Here is a 21,725-nt window from a genome sequence, read left to right as displayed (position 1 = left end):
AATGGAGGAGCACAGTGGCTGAGGGCTAGATCTTCTTTGACATCAAGATTATTTTTCTCAGACTGCTTTTGATTAATGATGAAATCAAATCAGCGGGCCCTTAGACTTTGCCAGCCCACAGAAGCAGCCTGTGTCAAAAAGAGCAGAAGCCCCAGTTTGAACAGTATCCCATTCCCATGAAATTGTAGTTCCAATTGTGCAAGGTGGTTTAATAGGCAAGAGCACACATGGTTAAAAGCAAGTAGGTACAGAGTTTGCTCTAAGTATAAAGGAGGCATTAGGTTTGTCTGTAAATGTTTGCATATCCAATCCTTCTGACTAAGTGCTAGACCATGCCTGGTTATTGTGCAGGGCAAAGGAAGAAGGTGGGGAGGGGAAACAAGGCACCTAGGCATAACTCTGAAGCTAAAAGCCTTTTCCCTCATGATCTGAAGCTACTAAATTATATACAGGACAAAGAGCAGGCAGGGCTTCACTTCCCCAGTACCCGTTAGCACAGCTGACTTTGGAATAAAACTTTTCATCTTAAAAGTGACATTGCATTCTGGCTCAAATCCAGCAAGTCAGTTAAGTGTGTGCTTCATTTTAAACACTGTTATAGTTCCATTGACTAATAAGTAGATTTGGATTTCTGGTGAAACAATAAGGTAATCTTTATTGTGACTGGAAAGGTAATTCCTTCTTTCAACATGTGAATGCTTTCAGGAAAAGAGATACACAAACATCACACATTGTAAGAACTGGAAGCAGCCCTGATTTGAGTTCAAATCACATCTTCTAGACATTGTGTCTATAATTTGTTTGTTGGTCAAAGCCTTTTGCAAACTTTTGCTCTGTCTTGCTATCTGGGAGTTGCTGTTCACATAGGATTTCAAGTCTGATCATGGTTCATTAGGATAAATAACTGGGAAAACATGTGGTAGCTCTGTATGCCTGGTTGTCTGAGCCTATCCCATCCATGTAGAAAGGTCAGACCAGTTCAGCAGAACTTATTTTTTAGAGGTGCTACTGTAACCTGCTCAGCAAACCAACAGGCAAAGGCAAAAGGAAGAAAATAGTTGTGCCCCAATGCTGGCACCCAAAAGTAGTCCAGTATAACACACTTTTGCTCCTGCAGCCTAGAAGCTGATTCTCGTTTTCATCTTCTCCAACTAGCAGCCTCTCTATATATGCTTAGTTATATATACATCTTCCAAAATGTTCCCTTCTTCAGCTCAAATAATAAGTACAGCTCAGCTACAGAAGGGCTTAGTCTGGCTCACTAAGAGTAAACATCCTTTATTGCATTCAAGCTGAGATTTTGTACTGTTATCAGTTCTAGCAGATAACGCCGCTTCACCAAATCAAAACTTTGACAATGAATTCATAGCTAGGTACAGTCACAAGAAGATTATATTCATTCCAATACCATGGTCTTCTAATTTAGATGTGGTAAACAAACAGCAGAAAACCTTTTGTGACTCTTACCTGGAAGTATTTTCACAACCCTCGTGATGAATTTTTGTCATTCCATCACTCAAGTTGTTCATTCATGGCCAAATCTAGCTCTAAACAACCACACAAATATACATGTGTTCACAGATGAAAAGATTCACTTGTAAAAGAACAAACACAAATGAATCTTGCAAAAATGTGAAGAAAAATATCTGAAATACACTGAGGGTGATTTTGATTTAATATAGAAGCTTTTCACATCAAATTTGTGGTCTAATATCAAGCAAAATAGATAGATATGGTTCAAGAATTGGTGATTTTAATGAATTAGGGAAGTAATTAGAAATAGCTGTTTTGCAAATAAGGCTTTGCCATATTCTGTCTTATACTACACATTACAAACTCTACAAAATCTGGAAAATATTGAATTTTGTATGTAGTAAATAATATCTTCTCTTCCAGGTGGCGCAGTGATGCTTTTGGTTTATGAATACGTTTATGCATGGCTTCAGGACACAATTGACTCCAACTAGTGCTTCTGAAAAATGTACTCTTTAAAACTATATGCATTCTAAAATACATTTTAATAAAGTCAAAGTGATTCTCATTGTTATAGTTTTGAATGCCATCAGATTATACTGATGTTATTACAGCTCAAAACAGATTTGGTCTTCAGTTCTTGATCCAAAAAAATATTTAAGCATATGCTTTCCTGTAAGTGCATAAGTAAATAACAGAATTGATATTTGTAATTTATTTTTCTGTATCAAGAGAAAATATAAAGGAGACATAGGAACAAGATAATTTTTCAAAAACAAACTGAAAATTCTGGACCCTGAATTGTGCTATGTAGTCAATACATTTTTTTTTTTCAAAATTACAGCTGGAATGGCAAAATAATGACTTTCAGAGTGTTTTGAAAAAGAAAACTGTAATAATCAGTTGGGATCAGATACTAAGACAGAGCAAATTGACAGCTCCATTTACTCCAGGTTACCAAAACCTGAAAACTGACCCAAATTCTAAAAACTCTTGTGTCAAGTTTGGTTGCCATTTCCGTTCAGCCCAGTATGATTTCAGCAGTGACAGAAGAGCTTCTTAAGTAGTTAGGAGGTGGGACAGAAAAAGAACAGCGGGATTAGCTACAACCTTAGAAAGACTCATGCTGTTAAATGTCCTGCCTATTCATAGCTGTATATATAATATAAAGCTCACTTAGGTCACAGGAGATATTGAACATAATTGGTATGAATAAAGTTACATTCAGGTGTGAAGCAACTGTGGGAATCATAGAAGAAACGAGTAAACAAATTAACAGAAAAAAAATATTTTAGGCGTGTAAGATCTTACTGTGAATTTTTGTCTACCTTCAGTATTGCTTAAGGAGATGTCCTGTCAGAAAAATGCTCAGGGCACCTTGATTACCCCTTTTGGCTGTTCTCACTACTGTGGGGTGGAGAAACAGTGTTCTAGACTGACAGAATACATGTGATCTTAATTAACTAGCCATACACCTCAAAGCAATGTGCCTTCTATAGATAAAAATTATTGCTGTACTGCTAAAATTATTGCTTTTCCCAGTCACTGTAAATATAAACAATATTTCAGTGATGTACTCCTATCTTTATTAGCCGTTCTAACCACCTCTGTGAAATATTTTTCTGTTATGCTAATTGAAGACAGTTTCATTTCGTGCCACTTAGTTTCTTCTAAAGAACTCTTTAAGTAACTTAAAATCATGTATTATTCTGTCATGAAAATGTTCCCTTTATATAAAGGTTTGTTGTCAAATGAATGCATATCTTGCAATTGCTGAAAGTTTCTGTATCACCCCATACTTTATTCACACTTTAAATGCTCTTCCTCTTATCGAGGTTCAATCCTAAAGAAATATCTTTCCAGATTGTTACTTTAAAATGACAGTTCACATGTAAAGTCTCGTTTCATAAGTGTTTTTTAATACATTAAAAAGTAACAAATAGCTAAAAATAGACATGCATTTTCAGCACTTTCAAGGATGCTTGTACTGACATGATCAGTTAACCTCTCTTTTGTCTAAATTTGACAACAGTGATTTCTCATACCTATTCTATTTCATATATAAAATCAATTAAATCAGCTGTGTTGCAGTTTGTAATTTTAAGGCAAATGTTCATTGTTGTTGCACGTCGTTATCAGTACTTAGCCAAAGAGAAGACACTACTAAAATCATTTTGAAAGTGAAAATCAAAATGCTTCATAATTAGTCTTTTATTAATTTAGGGCATTCAAAATATAAAAATAAAAGACTTTAGACATACTGTATATACATATATAGCCTTCGGTTTTTACATCCTTTCCAACGTGATTTTTTTTCAGTTAATATCTCAGCCTGATCTTTGATAAAAAGAGAACCATTAGAAAGCAGAAAACACAGCATTGTTTTAGAAAACAAACCAATGAATGTGCCTTTTTTATGTCTCTTCCAGGCCAATCCACCATCGCTCCTGGTGTAATATGGGGTCAGATTCAGTTTTACACCAGGATCATGCAAACACAGTGGGGCTGTCACAAAAGGGAGTATTAGGCTTCACTGATTTATTTGAAAACATTTAATGCTCTAGGAATGGAGTCTAGGCTTTTTGTACTAAAAACTTATATTCTGCACTCATGTATACTGCACATCTCCCAGATTAACCCATTCACCTCAGTGAGTTCATTCCAGATTTATACCCCTGTTCCTTACAGCAGAAGTTGACTTCTATTTTTACTTGAAAAACAATTTCTCTTTTTTTCCTTTGCTTATTGTAAAGTAGCTTAAAGTTGTACGGCTAATAAGCTAACGTGCTGTGGTTTTGTGTTTACCCATGAGTATAAGCAGTAAGAAGACTCTTTGGGCAAAGAAATATTCTGCATCATAGGTTTACATTAAAAAAATAATTATGAAATTTGACAAAAAAAAAAAGCCAGTCACCAAGGGCCAAGGTCAGGCACCTTTGCTCATGCTGAGCGACACTTCCTGCATGCAGTCCTACTGACTTTCCACACAGGTATAAGGTGGTATTTACAACAGGCAAATGCATGAAGCACAAACTGTACTGAAACAAACAAATAGTTCATGATGGTGTGTGTGTGTTCACAGATGAAGATTTATTAATAAAATGTCTTGTCCTGGCTTTAAAAAATTATCCCAATTAAGATGAAGACAAGGTAATTCAAGCAACTCATACAAGCTGAGGAACTGTTTTTCTGTCTTCCACAACACACTAATGCCTCATGGGAATCTCAGATAAGAAGACTTATATCCCAGAAATTTCCTTGTTGCACTGGAAAATATGGAAAACTTTTAACATAGGTGTACTGCATTGCAGGCTTGTGAATCCTTGGAGCTCAAAAATCTGTGCTTTGAAAGGCTGCTTGTCCTTTATCTTTTTATCACTTTTTCCTTAGATGTATATTGCTGTGTTGCATGGGTAACAATAGGTAAACTTAATCAATAATTCCTTTATCCAGGAAAGAAAATGTTGAAAGCTAAAATTCTATTGTCAACTAAATCAGTTATTGACTCGTGATCTTTTCCTTTTTTTTTTCTTTAATTCCTAGTTTATTTTTAGTGAAGAGCTAGTCTACAGTTAAACCAATTTATTTTTCATGGTGTTAAGGCTGCATAAACTTTTATCTTATTTCAACTCTATGTAAAAATAGAATAGGATCTGTCACCCTACTAATAGTACGGCAGTGTGGAAATGCGCTTGTGTGCAAATTTCGTTACAAGTAGTGGTTTCCAGCAAACAGTCTGTTAAAAAGTGTTCTACTGAATAGCAATGGCTTAAGCATCTCATTAAAGCTAACCAGCTGTCGAATTCCTTTGCTGTACTGAGGCCTGAGAGTATGGGATCATATTCAAGATCAGATCTTTCTTTCCTTAGGGCCATAATACTATACCTGTGTTCTTTACAGAAATACTGTTCAGTTGACTGTTTTTTAAAGCAAAAAGCAAAGGTGGCTGCAATGAGTCCATCTGTATTTCAGTGGATTTACTGTACACAACATTTGTACTGATTACTTCTATTGTTAGGAAAAATTGCCCACTGTTGTCTCAGTGATGAAACCTGGAAATCTACAAAGAGAGGAATGTATTTTAAGAGAGGACTGTATTTTACCTTCCCACTGAATGAATGTTTAATATTGTACGCAGATAGAGCAATATTTGAAGAATGACGTTTTCTCCTTTGTTTTAACCATCTTTGCTGTAATTTAAGTTATTGCACAACATTTATAAAATACACAATATATTAATATTCTATGAAGGATATGAAATCTCACACCAATCTTAATATTTTTTTCCATGTTCATATTCTGAACATACCTACAGCATGTGGAAAGCATTCTGGAATAATATTCAGAACTTTATTATTGCCCAAGGAAAACAGGTAAATTTTCAAAGATCAGAATGTTAGCTCTCTTGGGATAAAAGTTAAGAAGGTTTAAAGCAAAATAACTGGGACAGAGTACTTGCCACTGGATACAGAAATCTAGAAAGGGAACTTGTTAATATTAAATAATATCTGTGTTTGTAGCACCACCACCAGTATACCTACAAGGGAAAAAAATGATTCAGAACAACATTGTAAACTTTACCAAGAGCCATATTTTACATTCATTAAAGCAGAAATTAAAGACAACTTCTTCTTAAAAAAAAATATATAATCTTGGGGCCAAAAATGCTGGACACAAGTGAGCTGACAATGACAGTACAATTCTGTTTCACAGTGGTTTTGCTAACTTACATTGCTTTGTAAGCATCCTTGCATGTTTCACACTAACAGCATTTTTTTCTCTTCAGAATTGTTTTGTTCAGATATTTTCCACACATTTCTGTTTCTGTACTTAACATGGATGTGGTATTTTGTGAACATGGGAGGCTGGGTGCAACTGGGGAGTGTTTATTGACTGGATTTTGGTCTTTGAATCTTCTGCTAAAGAAATAACTGTATTTCATGAGATGCTGAAGCCTCCACACAAAAACATGATGAAAAAAAATTTACCTAAACTTCATCACCTGAGGCTATCACCCCACCACGCAAAGACACAGAAAATAGCTAGAAAGTCACCTTTTTAACTTCCAAGAAAGGAGAGGAAAAAAAACAAAAAAAAAAAAAAAGGACAAATATAAATGTACTGGGGAGTGAAAACAAATGCTGTCAAAAGCCTATATTTACAAATGGATAAAAGTACTAATGTATTACTGCCACTGATGACGAAATGCCAGAAGAATCTGAGAGCTGCACATTGCCTTGGTTCTATATTTGATTACCAAAACTCAACAAAACAACAAAAAAAGTGATCTCTTAATAGCAGTGGATTGCATAACCTCATCAATATGGAGGTTTGTTCTCTAGAGACAGATCTTTGGCAAATACCTTCTATTTAGCCACCATTGCTGATTTGAGGCATAGCAGAATTTCCTGTGATGATTTTTCTTTATTGATTTCTACACAAATCTCAACAACAATTGCACATTTAACAAGTCTGTGGTGATTAAGAATAAATACGTGTGGTTTGACCAGAGGAGAGTCAGACAAGTTTCCACGGGCCCTTTGAGGGACACAAGATCTTTACTCGGAGAGTGCAAGGACATCAGCACACTCCCCTCTGTTTGTGGTGTTGCCTTCAACTCTTTCAATCCCGAAAGTCCAACGGGATGCAAGTCAGGAGGAGAAATGCCCGGTACGGCCAGCACGAGGAGAGCAGTCCATGAGCCAGGCGCCGGGGACGCTTGTCCTGGACCAGCTCCTGCATCAGAGAGCGGAGGCTGTGACTGAGTGGCTGCCCTCCCTGGCTGTCTGCATGCCCTTGAAGGCCAGCGAGGTGGGGAGGTCACAGCTGTGCGGGGAGAGCGGTGTGCCTCCGGCATGCTGCCAGCCGTGGCCCGCCATGTAGCCAGAGGGGGCCGCGCTGTATGTCATGTACGGCGAGACTTGGGCTGGCGTGGCATAGGGAGGCATGGCCGGTGCAGACACGAAACTGCCGACAGCTGGGAGGCCGTTCGGTGCCTGAAAGGAAAGGGAGAAATGTTTCTAAGGGAGTAAAACAGTTTAGATATAAGGGAGAAATTCTTCACGGTGAGGGTGGTGAGGCACTGGCATAGGCTGCCCAGAGAAGCTGTGAATGCCCCATCCCTGGAGGTGTTCAAGGCCAGGCTGGATGGGGCTTTGAACATCTGGTCTGGTGGGAGGTGTCCCTGCCCATGGCAGGGGGGTTGAAGTTAGATGCTCTTTAAGGGTCTCTTCCAACCCAAATCATTCTATGAGTCTATGATTCTAAGACAAATCCTATCTGCAATAAAAGAAGCTGCTGAGGCATTTGCACAAGAACCAGGGCTGGTGATGCCCATATGACAGCAGCCAAGAGCCACCCATCATTATTCCCCTGGATTTCCGTGGTGCTGAGGCCCTTTTGTGCTTTGCTTGTAAGACCAGCTACCCTGCATTAGCCCCGCACACTCCTCCCAGGAGCCCAGCCATGGCCATGACCAGCTGCTTACATTTAGGGAACAAAAAGCAGGGCAAGAACTACCGAGCCTTATTCTGTGCTACTATTATGGTTTAATTATTAGGTGGTCCTGTGTAGAGCTAGGAGTTGGACTCAATGATCCTTGTGGGTCCCTTCCAACTCTGGATATTCAATGATTGTACGAAGGTAGCCTCCTTGTAAGCCTACCTGCCTTCCACCAGCAATGCCAGGGACTCCTTAAGCCCATGGTTGCATCTCCTGGTGATGTTCAAGAGCTAGTGCTGGATCTATTTGTGATGGACCCATCCCAGCGCCTCTCCTGCCCCAGCCCCAAAGGGCTCAGCCCTGAGCTGCAGCAGGCAGGCGCGGGCACGGATCCCGGCACAACGCTCCCTGGAGCGGAAAGGTAACAAGCAGCTGGGGGGATGGGAACATCTGAAACTCTTTGGTAACTGTTTGCTCAAAGCATGACTCAGAACTGTAGTAGTATTACTGATGATGTCTTTTAAAATCTGTTTTCTAGGTATCTGGATATACCCTTGCAAAGGTTCTTTGCCCACAGCTTCTCCAGGTTTCAATAGGGCTTCTGTGCACAAAGCAATTACAGGGCTGGGTCCTTTCCTGCAAGCTATTTTCCTAGGTCCTCCCTAGGCTAGGGAGAAGGGTTTCTATTTAAATAAAGAAGGGAGAGTCCTTCAGTCTACCAGGGTAGGATTTCACAATGAATGACTCCTTATTTAAATAAATAAAAAAAAAAAGTTCAGTGGTTTATTTCACACCCTATAAATGCTTCTTCAGCAGAACGGGAACAAAACAGGATCATTTATCTTGCTTAGGTTTTGATTTGTGTAGTGTTTACGTTTTAGGATTTCTGGTGTTGTTTTTTTTTTCCCAGAAATGTTTTCTATCTGGGTATGAAAGAGCAAGTATCAATTCAGCAAATCGTGTCGTGTCTGCCAATTTTGCAGAGATTTAATCACCTGGTAAAACTGGACCTAACCTGGACAGTGCAGAGTTGAGAAATGAAACAGACTTTTGTTCCTGCTAAAACTTCATTCAATGTTAACGTTTCACTTACCAATCTCTGTCTGGATTGCACCTGCCTAAATTTCCAGTATTTATCTCCATAAACAACACTGGCCTAGTTTCAGGTTTGTTTTTCCTACCAGTGTAACTCAGTTCCACTGGCTGGACTGTCCTCTCATTGCCACTTGGGAAAATAAGCAGTAATCCTGCTGGAGTCAATATAAATGTGTACAGCAATCTAAAACAGCAGGAGACAGTGAGGGGATTCCAGCCATAAGCTTCAAATAGGGATATTAATTAGTACAAAACATACAGCTGCAGCAGCAACGTAATTGTCATTCCAAATCCATAAACACTTTTTTGAGGCTGAACTTGCCTTATTCTTTTGAAAATCCAAATATGTGACCTGACCTTCAACTCCAATTACACGTCCCCTACTGTGTCTCAGAATTACACTTTAGCCTTAGTTCTAAATATCAGTGTTTGCAACAATACTAATTAATACAAACCCTCAAATAATTGCACTGTAAATTAGTACACTTCTTAAATCACATGGAAAATTATTTTACTGAATTTACCAGAAAGTAAAAAGTGTGACAGGTCCTAAATAGCAGCTGTTCTCCAAGCTCCCTGACTCTTCTATTGTGCAAATGCTTTTCAGCAGCATATGAAACAAGAAAAGAGCACCTCTCTGGTTTTCCTGACAGCAACAAAAAGCTTTTCACAGGGGAAGCAGAGCCATTAGAGGTGGGTTGTAACACTGGGACATCAAGACCCACAGCCTAGAGGGATCCTGCAGGGAGAAGTACAGAAACCCTGATGGAAGGCTGGAAAGAGACCTGGGACAAGTCCCTGGGGAGTCTCATAGCCGGTGCGGCAGCACAGGGCAGCCAAACCTCCAGCCCCTGAGGCTCAGAAGAGGTTGTTTGGACTCTGTGATGCCACCCTGCTCCCCCAGGCTTGCCCACTTCCAAGCAGTTTGGTGCCAAGCAGCGGGCTCAAGGTTGAAAGCCCTGTTTTAAGTAGGGTTCCTCAACACGAATGGTCATGTCCCTTGGTTGTGCCTTTGCAAGGATTCCCCCTAGGCTACAGAGAAGTCACATGTCCCTCTAGCCTCCTGCATTGTTGCTGCTCCCCTCTATCACGTGTGGCTCTGGGAAAAGCCAGGCTCCTCATCTGCCATGGAGAAGAGAAAATGCTTCCCATATGCTGTACAGACTGCCGTGCTATAGGATGCTCTCCAAACACTGGCGCTTCCTCTTAAAACTCTTTAGAAAAGGCAGATGCTCTAACAGCGCCTCATCTGAGGAAAAATAAGTACTTAGGCTACGAATGCATCCTTCAAAGCTGTGTGCAGTGCTGACTTATGCCAAGTTGAAATACCACTTGATGCAATCGCTTTGCCAAGCATCTCTACCCACCCTGCTATCACAGGCCAAGTGTGTATGGGTAGTGCGTGCCGTCAGTGAGAAAGGCAACTTTTGGTCCTCAAAAAAAGAATTCCTGCTATGTCCAACCCTAAACTGCATCCAGAAAAAAAAAAAATATATATATATAGAGAGAGAGAGAGAGATGGTGACTATGTCTACACATGTAAATAAAATAGACCAGGGCCAAATCTCTGGTCCTGAGGATGAGCCATGTCACACAATACTCGTCTCTACAGCTCACCTTCCTTCTGCCTGAAACAGGAAGGCCTTGTCCACGCAGCCTGCTGGGAAGGGTCCCTGGGCTGTGCCCTGCCAGACCCCATGCTGAGGGGCATGCTTTTCTTAAACCACAGCTGTGATAACTGATGTTTTCATGGCATCTAACTGTTTGGAATGTGAGGAAGATCTTGCCCTAAAAACAGAGGCCAAAACATGGAGACATTTGTGTAGGGACCACCAGTTGTGACCTGCCAGAGGCCACCAACATTTGAAAGCTATTGTCTCTCCCTCGCTGAATAAATGAATCACTCCGATTTTATTTCCAGGGCTACAAAACTTTACTGCTCGAAGACATGAAGATGTGAATGCCAATCGATGTCTCGAGCAAAACAGGCAACACTGGGGTGGGTAAGGACTGGCCCGGCACACAGCATGGTTCTGCTCCAGCAGATGTTTGAGCTGTCCTGGCAAAGCAGCCAGAGGCCTGTTCTGGTCCAAATGTAAAACTGAGGGGCTGGAGAAAACCTCACCTTGCATGACTTAAAATTGTGCTATTCAAAAAAAAAAAAAAATCTGACTTTCATCAGTGAAGGACTTGGTACAATAATTTTAACCACAAGGGTTTTTGCTTCTAAACAGCTTTAGATACAATGTGTAGGTTATCAGAAGGGTTGAATCTTGTCTGTCAATCTGGCAGTTTTTACAAACATGACATTCACTTAAAATAAATGGAGGGGATTAAGTTCCACAAGCCTGTATATACTGGATGAATAATTCATCCTGCAGTATTTCAATCAGAGGAAATGAACACCAAAATCCAAACATTCATAATTAGGAGTGCGAGAACCCCATGGTGATTATGAATTTTTAAAACCCTTAGAACTTGTTTTAAGTGCAGAGCTTCTTGAACCTTGTTTTTAAGTTTTATAAACAGTTTTTTTTCTTTAATTTAAACCACTGCCTTTCAAGGGAAACAACTTAAAAAGCAAGCAAACAAACAAACAAACATGTAGTTCTAACTGATGGAGAACCTCTGCTGTGTGAATGATTAGGGTTCCTGTTTGGAGTACTTCACTGCCTGGCTTCTACAGAGACCAGAGGGAAACATTTGCTCTGCGTTGCTGCCTCTACTGATGTTTTGAAGTAACTGACAGAATAAGTATTTCCAAATTTTAGAGCTGTGTTCTCAACCTACAACACGTGACCTCCAAATGATTTGTAAATTCAGTCAAACATGTTCTCACAAAGATACCTGCAAAACAACAGTCGGGTCAGGATCACAAGTTCAGTCTCGTGCTGTTCTACTGCGTTACTGCTGATACGCGCCAGTGCAAGTGAAAGGAATATCCAAGACACAATACAAAGCCAAAGGGACTTAAAATGTCACTTTATGTGATATAAAATGATGATGCTGAAACAAATGACTGTGTGCATTTTCACCAGTGAAGGAGTTGACTCGGTAGTTTTAACCCAGGGACTTTTAGTTTTAGACACTCTAGGTACAATACATTGTTTTCAGTCTGTTTGGGATTTGGGATATAAACGGGTAGGTAGCTGAAAAGCAAGTCTAGACCCAAGCCTGCTTGGGATTGTCTTTGGAAAAAATAATTTCCACCAGCTGTTTAGATTCCTAAAAGTCAAAACCTGAGATAGCCCCCTGCAACTCGATTTCTGTTAAGAAGGTTATGCTGGTGTAACGTGCCATACAGCTTCAGCCTCCTCTCCTGTATTTTAGGAGACAGGACACAAACTTTCTTCACAAACTTCCCAAACAATCCATGCCAGACAAGCAATGTGACTTTTTTTTTCTGCCTTGGCCATATTAACACCAAAGAAAATACAAGCTAGATTCCACTTTCAAGTATAAATTCAAATTCCATATAGATATATCTATATCTCTCTGTAACTGAGTGATACCATTTTGTTTCATCCCTTGTCTGCTTTTCCTTCTCTGCATTTTGCTTGCTAGATATGTTCTATGAGCATCCAAATTAGATCATCTCCCTGTGATCCTTTCACAAGTAGGAAATGTTTTGTAAGATGACCCAGAGTCACCTAATTTTTCTCAGAAACAGCATTCCAAACTGTAAACATTTAGGTTAGCTATTTTTTTTATTGTTGCATTTAGGTTAGCTATTATTAATAGCAGTCATGTGAATGACCTCATTCCAAGTTTACATGAATACAAATGTTAGGTGGATGCCACCTCGGTTTTATAGTCTAACTCCACAGTAAGTGTTCAAAAGAATGCAAATGATTCTTCTTATTTTAAAGTAATTGTTTCCAATGATTTGAGTCATCTGCCCATTGTAATGCAATTGCTACAATATTGTTTTACAGAGATAGTTTTCTATATTGACTAAGCATATGTTTTGTGGAAGTATTCAAAACGCTTATTAAAAAAGTGTTTCTGGAGAAACAACTTTGGCTTCAAGACCAAGCTAGCGAATTTGACAGCCCTAATGAGCTTGGACAGTGAGTCAGACCAAGCTCCTGTGCCGGAACCAGCAGCAGTTCTGCCTGTGTCACAGAGGAACACACCTCTGGTGAGTTAGGCTGCTGCTTCATACGTATTTCCTAACCCTAACTCTGCCTTGGATGGAAGGAACCCTCCCTGTCATTGGATCAGCAAGCTCAGCAATTGCCTTTATCCTCCAGCCCAGGGCCTTTCCCCAAGAGAAAACGAAACAGATCTGTGGAGGCATCACCACAGCGCTACCGAGAGCAGCAGCTCCCCTGCAAAATGGAGAGCTGGCAGCAGCTTAACTACAGCAGCGCTACCAGAGCTCCACAAACAGATGCTCTCTTGCTGCTCATTTTTCAAAACGAAAAGCTTAAACAATTTCTGGAAACACCAAATGTTCTCCGAATGTCCTGAAAACGCACTACAGGGTAGCTACTGGAGGAGTCATTTTTTCCACAGCAAGGGAAAAGCATAGCACGGAACTGAGCTGAATATCGAGTCCTTCAATCAGAAGAGCAAATTGCCTAAAAACCCAGAGGATATCTAATGTTCGTAGTGACGTGCACATAATCAGTCAAAACGGTTACAGCAACAAGACTAGGAGCAATCAAATGCAAACTACAAACATAAAGGAAGCAAACCTGCTAAATCTCCCTTTTAATTGGAGGTTAAATATGATTTATAAATCAAACCAACAGATGGGATCCCAGGGGAAGAGTAAACAAATTTTCCAAGTAAAACATCAGCAGCAGGCATGTAATGGAAATCTCATTTCAGAAAATGGCATTACCTAAAGATACAAGTAATACACCTAAGTTTCTTTTAAGCTTTTGAAATAACTTTAAAAATAGAATAGTAGAATGACATTTAAAAATATTTCGGTACAGATTGTAGTTACCTAAATTAGACCTAAATTCTGAAGCTACTATTCAGTACTTCAACGGGAAAAATGACATGATCCTACAAACACTCATCAGCATCCCCCTGAAATTAACGTGCCCACACAGGTAAGTCACAGTAACCTAAAGAATAAGGGCTACAGAAGTGAGCAGTGAACAAATTTATCCAGTTCATGATAACTTTTCATTCAGAATCTAATTAAGAAAAATTTAATAAAATTGCTAAAATGGCAGAGTACATGTGATAACTTAGTCAGAGCTGATTCTGCAAACCACAGTTTAGTGACATTTCCTAATACTGGAAATTTTTTGCAAAAATCTTTTCATAGCTCATATTAAACCGTATCCATATTCTTATATGAATTAACTTATTATATTTAACATGTTCCCACTTCCATTTTCTGTTAATGCCGCTGCAAGCAGATGAGACTAGAATGGACTCTGAAAAGTGAAAACATTTTCATCAAATAATTGTGACGTCCAAAATACCCTTGAACAGATGGGGGAACGTTTTGTAGGTAGGATATTACTTTGAAATATATGCCTTAATTTTCAATAAAGATTGGGCAGCGGTAACACACTGGAATTGAGGAGCTTTTAAAATAACACATGGGCAAGATGTTTACAGTCAATCTGTTGCTCAGCTGAGCTGGGTTGATTCCCAGAAGACTGGGCTTTGAAAAATAGGAAGAAAACTTTCAAGGATGGGGAGTTACAGGATCCCTCTTTCACTGTAAGTTTTATGCTGATATTCTATTTGAAGACACAATTAAAACAGAGTTATATGCATGCTTAAGTGCTTTAAGATTGCAAACATAATTAGTTATCCAATCCTACATCACCTCTCTTACATTGATGCTGTTTTCCTTACAGCTACTTTTCCCATTACTAAATTCAATAGTCCTTGCATTACACTGTACCACATGAGCAAATCACACTACTTCCTTCTAAAATAAAACTTCATTCCCTTAATAATGAGCAGATCCTATTCCCTGTGTTTAATGTGCTTTTTTATTAACTTAAAGTTGTTTCCTTTACTTGTAGGCAACCCCAGCTGCACTGAATAACACAGAAATCAGATAGGATCAATTGAGTGTTTTAACTATAGTTGCGACATGCATCAAAATCACTCTTAATTATATTTTCTTATCAAATTTTAAATCTCAGCCTCTTCGGGGAAATAAAAACCCACTTTTGGAAATAGAAATAACTTGAATTTACACACTATCACTGATCCTTTCCTAAAGGAGCCAGGGGCATTTTACGTCTTTTCCAAAACAAACTACAACAGAAGAAAAAAAAAGAAAGAAAAAAAAAACTCTTTCACAAAGACTTAAACTGATAGAAACAACCTGAGACAACCTAAAAACAGCAGAGGGAAGAAGAGGCAGGAGAAAAAGACACGAGACAAAGCAGACCGAGGGAAACCTGAGTGCGAGGGAAAAGTGGGAGCAAGTGTTTTAGATGCTTCTTCAGAAGAGGATTATTTTAGGTGATTTTTCACAGTGAAGTGACCTCTCCTCATATGGCACACCGGGCACACGCTACAATGCCTGCCTAAAATGTCTCCCAAAAGCAGAGTATTGTGCAAGGGCTGTATGTTCACGGAATGGTTTTCATTCCAGTTTAGAAAGGACTATGTAAGTGGAAGTCACTGCCTTTTCAATGAAAGTGTTAGCTCTTGGATTGTCTTCTGTTATTTAGCAAACCTCACAACTGAGCTACTTCAACCTAATGTGAAAAAAAAATCGTTTTGCTCTGAGTACAAAGCTCGATTGCAATAATGAAGACACAACTTTAGCCTCCCATAGGCAGATATACTGTGTTTACTAGGACAAAAGAAAACCTTAGGAAAAATCATGCCATGTGAACAAACTCCCCTGAGTAGGAACTAGGAACACATTCCCATAGTTTTAGAACAGATTTGCACAACAATTCCCCCCTGGTATTTTGGCAAAATCTGGAGTCGGGCAGGGCAACTATGGACATTAAACAAGCAAATACAATGAAAAGAATAAACATTGTTCTTTCTACAATGATATACTAAACTATGATTTTTTAAGCAAAAAGCTTTACAAAAAAAAATGCCTTCTGTATATAATATAATTTACAATTTATTGTAATTTAAATACAGGGTATAAGTATTTAAATATTGGGTTATTTAAGGTTGAGGCTGTGAGGTTGGCAGAAGGAGATGTTACAGACACAGAGACATCAAAGAGCTTCTTTCTAGCTGGACCTTGGGTAAATATGGGAACAAACACGACACATCCCCTTTTTGTCCTCTTTAAGGAGAGGCAAAACTGCACTCCCCTTTGTCTAACAAATCTCTGATGCTGTAGAGGCCATTACTGGGAAGTCATCAAGTTAAGGAAGGTGAAATCACATCCCATCAATCATTGAATGACCATCGTCATTATGAGTAGGCAAACAAGCAATCCCTAACAGACGATCAATTGCCACAACAGACAAATTCAAACACGCTGTACAGTCTTTATCTACTTTCCACTCTCCTGCAAGTACCAGAAGACTGAAGAGATGAAATCCTATCTGGTCCCCTTCTCCCGACACTCTGTTCCTTGGCTGAGTGAGGTATCTCCCACCTCTCGCTTTCCAGTCCATGGTCCTGTTTGTCACAGCAGAGCTCCTGGCTGCTTGGGGCCCTTTGAGCAGAGGGTGCTCAGTGTGCAATTTGAGTGTCATTACACCATTCACTCACCTCTCTGACTTTCTTTATTAGTTTCATCCGGGTGGAGTGCCCTGAAGCCATGTGGGTTGGTGGGCAGGGCACTGTGTTTTGGCCGTGGAAGCAGGTGGCCAGTAAGAGGCAGGTCTCACAAATGGGGTTCGAATGGGGTGCCATCCAGATCACCTGGGAAGGAATCGGGTGCAGGTAGTGGGATCAGCTCATGCCCCTCACCCACAACATGCATTGACATGGATGCCTAGACCTCAGACAAGCCACCTTAAGTGACAATATTTTAATAATAGGCACTGGCCTGGAGATAATGAGAATAAGACAGAACCAGAGTCTCCAAGACAAGGTGAGAACCCTTGTACCAGACAGGAACTCTGCTTACAACTCTTCTCGGTCATACATCAGGAAGCTAATAAGTCCCTCTCCTTAATACCACCCCCTTCCCTGGGTATGGGTTGGGAGCAGGCAGTCTAGACCTTTATCCTTATGGATTTTGCACGTATCCATAAAAGGAGTCCAAATCTCTGAATCCTGAGTTAGAAAATAGGATGCCAAACAAGCAATCTTCAAATGAAATTTTGCAATAAATAATCTGTGTAGGAGGGTCATGTAACTGGCCGTAATATTTAAAGTTACATTGTCATCTTGCTCCCAAAGAAGTAATTATATGCCACAGGTTCTAAGTAGTGTAGATAAAAACAATTACAGATGCTTTGGCCACCACATATATAGTTCATTGTTCATCTACAGTCAAAGATCAGGAACTTAAATATTTACATTGCCTATACTTTCTGTGTAAATAGCTGTCCAGAATTGCACCCACAATTATTTGCAATCACTTGCCCTAAAGTGGAGCCTTCTTTTTTATGCTGCAAGCACATGTTGCTCATGATCGCCTAATCAGAACACAACTGAAGAACAAGGGGCGCTATCGCGGCAAGCTGAAAAGTCCAGGCAGTAACAGCTGAGGAAGTTTTGCTGAGGCAGAGGTGAAGGGGTTGCTACTTTGGGGTCTGCCCAGTACGTCAGAGGAAGATGTCACCCGAGGCATGTTCACAAACCCCTTTTAATTAAGACGAGTGTTTTCAGCAACTCCAGTAGGTTTGGTTTCAGGCCTCCCAACAGCTCAGCCTTTCCATGAGCAAGCTTGCAACAACCACTTGCTCTTAGATCCCAGTTACAAACATATTTCTGTTAATGAGTATCAGCTCCCTTTGGCAATGCGCGCGTCTACTTTCTGCAAGGCACACAACAAATAATTCTGAGAAAAAATATTTCCAAAGCCATTTGCCTCTCAACAAATTGTACAGGCATACGTCAGATCTTCTGTATTTTCATACATGTGCAAGTACAAACTGCAATTCTTTCACTTTACATGTCCCTGAGGTTAGTCCAAAAAGTCACAAGCACGAGATGGCTGAAAACTGCATTTTAAATATGATACATATTTATTAAATAGTGTCATTTCAAATGCAGGGTACAAATGGCTTTGTATTCCAGTGATTTCAGCTGATATTTGTTTTTCAAATGCAGCCATTAGTATAAGCTGCTTAATGCGTGAAATACTCAGAATATTCATTCTTTGTGTTAATAATATAATTACCCATGGAAGCCTTCCCCCCAACACCACATTGAATGGGCCTCTCAGTATAAATAGTGGAATGTAACTCAGCTCTGTATGAAACGTGTATGACCTAAAACAGTCAAGCTCTCAGAAAAATCTATTTTCCTTTTTGTTTTCTCTGATTCACAGTTGCTCTGTTTGCAATGCTGTATGACAAGAGAAATGTGTGGCAGTATTGCAGTGGGAAAATATAATGCAGTTACTTACATAGAAATGACAACTTGGGGCATCAGGTAATTAAAAGTGAAAAGAAGCTTTACAAGGCATCGCTGTGACTTCCTGTGCAGTTTTTGGTGCGGAATGACAGACAGGCCAGGCAGAGCTCTCAAACTCCCCAAGCCCAAATACCAAACAATATTGCAAACAAAGGCCCAGCGACACCAGGAAATTAATAACACTTAACGTGAAAAATGTTCTACATTCAGTTCAGTTTCATGTTAAACGAGTGTGACTACATATTGCTGGCAAAAATTTGAAGCCTTCCTGCCTCTTTTGCGCAATCCTTCCCCAGACCGAATTGCCACTGGTGCGTGGGGCAGGGGATGAAAAGCAGCCATTTGAGCTGGTCACCGAGATCTGCCCTGGCTGACAAGTGTGAGAGTTCAGTGGGAGCTCTGCCTGAACAAAAGGCTACAGGATCCCATGTGTTGAAACAAGCGTTTCACTTAGAAGGAGGGTGCAAACATATATAGTTTAAAAGTACAGAACATTTTGTTCTTTGGGCTCCATTTTTCTAGTCTTGCTCATGCAGAAGGAATTTCCAGGGGCCTTCTTGAGAGGTAAAATATCTTCCATGATTAAGGCTGGAGGAGCAAGTCCTTCACCCACCTAGCAGCTATGGAGCTGTTCGCAAGCTGTGGGCAGGTGAATCTGTCTTGAATGCTGCAGATGCTTAAAATGTATAGCTGATATTAGTTAGAAACAGCACAATTCCCTACAGGTCCCACAGAATCCTTCATTAATGTGCTTCAGAGCACATTCCCTCTGCTCCTGTTGTGTAATTGGAAAGCCTAAGTAAAACACACTCTCTCGATTCCCTGCTGTTCTACTCCTGCTGTAGGCTCCACTGAGTTTGGTTATACAGACATAAAGCTGGAGTAAGTATTACAGAACAGGCACTTCTCTTCTCCAGGGGAAATCCGCTGTCTGCCTTCTTAAGACCCAGCGTTCACAATGAGCTTTGTACAGAGGAGATGAGGAAAATAGCGTTTACCCTGAAGTCCAAAGGCACAGCCTATTTCACTGTAATCCTTCTGGCATGTAAATTATCACTGTGGCTTCTCCATTTTCCGCCACTCCAGCTACCTGTTTGCTGGATGTGTATAAATGAACCAATGTTCTCTCCTTCCCTCTGCTCATCTATTTACATCCGAAGCAGTACACATTGTGAAAGACTATGTAAAGATCCAAGGACGTGTCTTTGGCAAGACTTAACTGTAACAGCACGTCATCCCAGACTCCCTGCGCTTCGGTGAATGGACAACTAAGTCAGTTCTACATGTAGCAAGAATTTGGTTCATAAATTTTACTTTGCATCTTGTTGGAACAAATCTTTTGTCAAAAAAATAAAAAAGCAAAAACTGCAAAAAATCACATTTTCACATCCTTATTTGGCATTAATTTTCTTTGAATACATTCTCTAGTAAGCAAGTCTTAATACTAAATGAATAGATTGGTGTATAGTTCAGAAATTTCCAAATTCTATTAATACGTATTGTTTGTGGGGGAAATCTCTTTTTTATCTTCTTTTAGTGAGCATAACTTAGAAAATGACCTTTTGGATAAATGCTTTTTTGTTTGTCTGCCCTTTAAAACTCTTTGGACAATGTATTTTGATAAATGAATTCCACTTTATTAATAGAAATTTGCTCCATTTTTAGATAGTGAATATGTTTAAATTACATTTATCAGGCAATCTTTCAGATTGAACAGAACTTTGAAATAAAACTGGTATTGACAATAGAATAGTGATATATTATCAAGATGAAAACATAAATATCAAGAGTGAAAAAAGATAAAAAATAGTTTCCAACACTGAAATAGTTTCCAGCACTGAAAATAACCCAATTCACCCAATATTGTTCCTCAGCGTGCCTGTTGAGATAAATGAGATTCCAAAGGTTTATAATCTATGAACCACTTTCTGTGACTATTTCAGTAGAATCATTCATTTGGAAAGTGAATGGCCCAGACTGGCACTTAAGACAAGAGAGCCACGGTACAGCCATCCTCAACAGAATAATGGCAAGATATTTCCACAATTTTTAGCAAGATTCCTAACAAATTATTCTAATTTGTTTTTATTGTTGCTTTTAAAGAAAATTGTGGAAGAGTGAATATTAACTCTAATTCTAAATCTAATTCTAGCTTTAACTGCACAGTCATGGCTAGATTGCAGTGCACATTTTATGTAATACGCAATGAACAAAATAATAATGGGATAATAGAAAAACATAATACAAAGCAAGTATAATGCATTAAGAGCAGAATATTGTTTGTAAGGCAGAATATATAAAAATGATTGTTCACCTTTGTGACCTACGATATGTCCAACTCTACCTCCTTCACCTCGTTGCAAGTATTCATGCAGTTTGCGCTCAGCAATGTGAAAGGGTCTGATTCAGCTACTGTCAGCACCAAACAGGAGATACAAAAACCTCCTCAATGTGGAGTCCAAAACCAGGCACAGGACTCAGCAAATATGTCCAAAGTCTCTGTCCTTGAATAGTAGCATGCTAAACGGAGATCACAGTTTTTCCTTGAATTCATTACAGCTATAACAAATGAATTGCAGGGAAGGCAACGTTTCTGAGAAACTTGTGTTACATTTTGAAATGTTTCCATCGGATGGAAAAAGTACAGTTGGTTTTTTTTTGTATGTTTTCTTTCTTTCTTTCTCTCTTTCTCTCTCTTTCTTTCTTTCTTTCTTTCTTTCTTTCCTTCCTTCCTTCTTTTTTAAGCCTGTGCTTTCCCAACTAGCAACAGTTGAGTCTTTTATAGCTTTTCTCCTGGCATGGGATTTGATTAGCAAGTACAAGGATTTAGACAGAGATTTGTTAAGTCACAGTTATATTGTGTTGCAATTAAAATGTAGGAAATTCGCAGTCTACTTAAGCGGTTAAAAATGCTTAATGTAGGAAGCAATTACACCTCATTTTCGAATTATTCCCCTGCCTACCGAGCGCAGCGGCCAGTACAGCGCAGCCACCAGGGCGGCGGTGGGCAGCGCCATGGGACGCCCCCGGCTTCACCCGGCCTGGGGGCGGCCCGGTTCGGCACGGCGCGGCAGGGGGCAGAGACCCCGTGAGCGGCGCGGCCGGGGCCGGTCGCGGCGGGGGCCGGTGCGCGGCGATTCTCGGGTGTCTACTCGGCCGGTTGGGCCGGGCGGCCGCTGCACAACCCGGGAGAGAGGCGGGCCGGGGTCTCCCGGGGGGGC

General features: G+C 39.9%; 2 protein-coding genes across 15 annotated transcripts in view; one reads left to right on the top strand and one right to left on the bottom strand.

The window, feature by feature from the left end:
- SLC25A21 (solute carrier family 25 member 21) overlaps window positions 1-3,667 on the top strand; it is a 253,932-nt gene extending 250,265 nt beyond the window's left edge. For all 11 annotated transcript variants that reach the window (XM_083837791.1, XM_083837795.1, XM_083837792.1 and 8 more), the window contains one exon: window positions 1,897-3,667. In XM_083837791.1, the coding sequence (XP_083693917.1) occupies window positions 1,897-1,967 (71 nt within the window). In that variant the 3' untranslated portion in view covers window positions 1,968-3,667. The remainder of the gene's footprint in view (window positions 1-1,896) is intronic.
- Window positions 3,668-5,333: 1,666 nt separating this feature from the next.
- The window catches only part of PAX9 (paired box 9), a 20,719-nt gene continuing 4,327 nt past the window's right edge, over window positions 5,334-21,725 (bottom strand). The window contains exons 4-5 of one of the 4 annotated variants that reach the window (XM_083837781.1): window positions 16,687-16,839; window positions 5,334-7,469 (exon numbers count right to left, since the gene is read on the bottom strand). In XM_083837781.1, coding sequence (XP_083693907.1) covers window positions 7,215-7,469; window positions 16,687-16,839 — 408 coding nt within the window. In that variant the 3' untranslated portion in view covers window positions 5,334-7,214. The other 3 variants (XM_083837782.1, XM_083837783.1, XM_083837784.1) reach the window with 3 other exon arrangements.

The sequence above is a fragment of the Anser anser genome (assembly GCF_964211835.1).
Source record: "Anser anser genome assembly, chromosome: 5".
Taxonomy (NCBI): Eukaryota; Metazoa; Chordata; class Aves; order Anseriformes; family Anatidae; genus Anser; species Anser anser.
The sequence above is the reverse complement of the archived record's forward strand: the minus strand, read 5'-3'. Positions and strand labels throughout refer to the sequence as shown.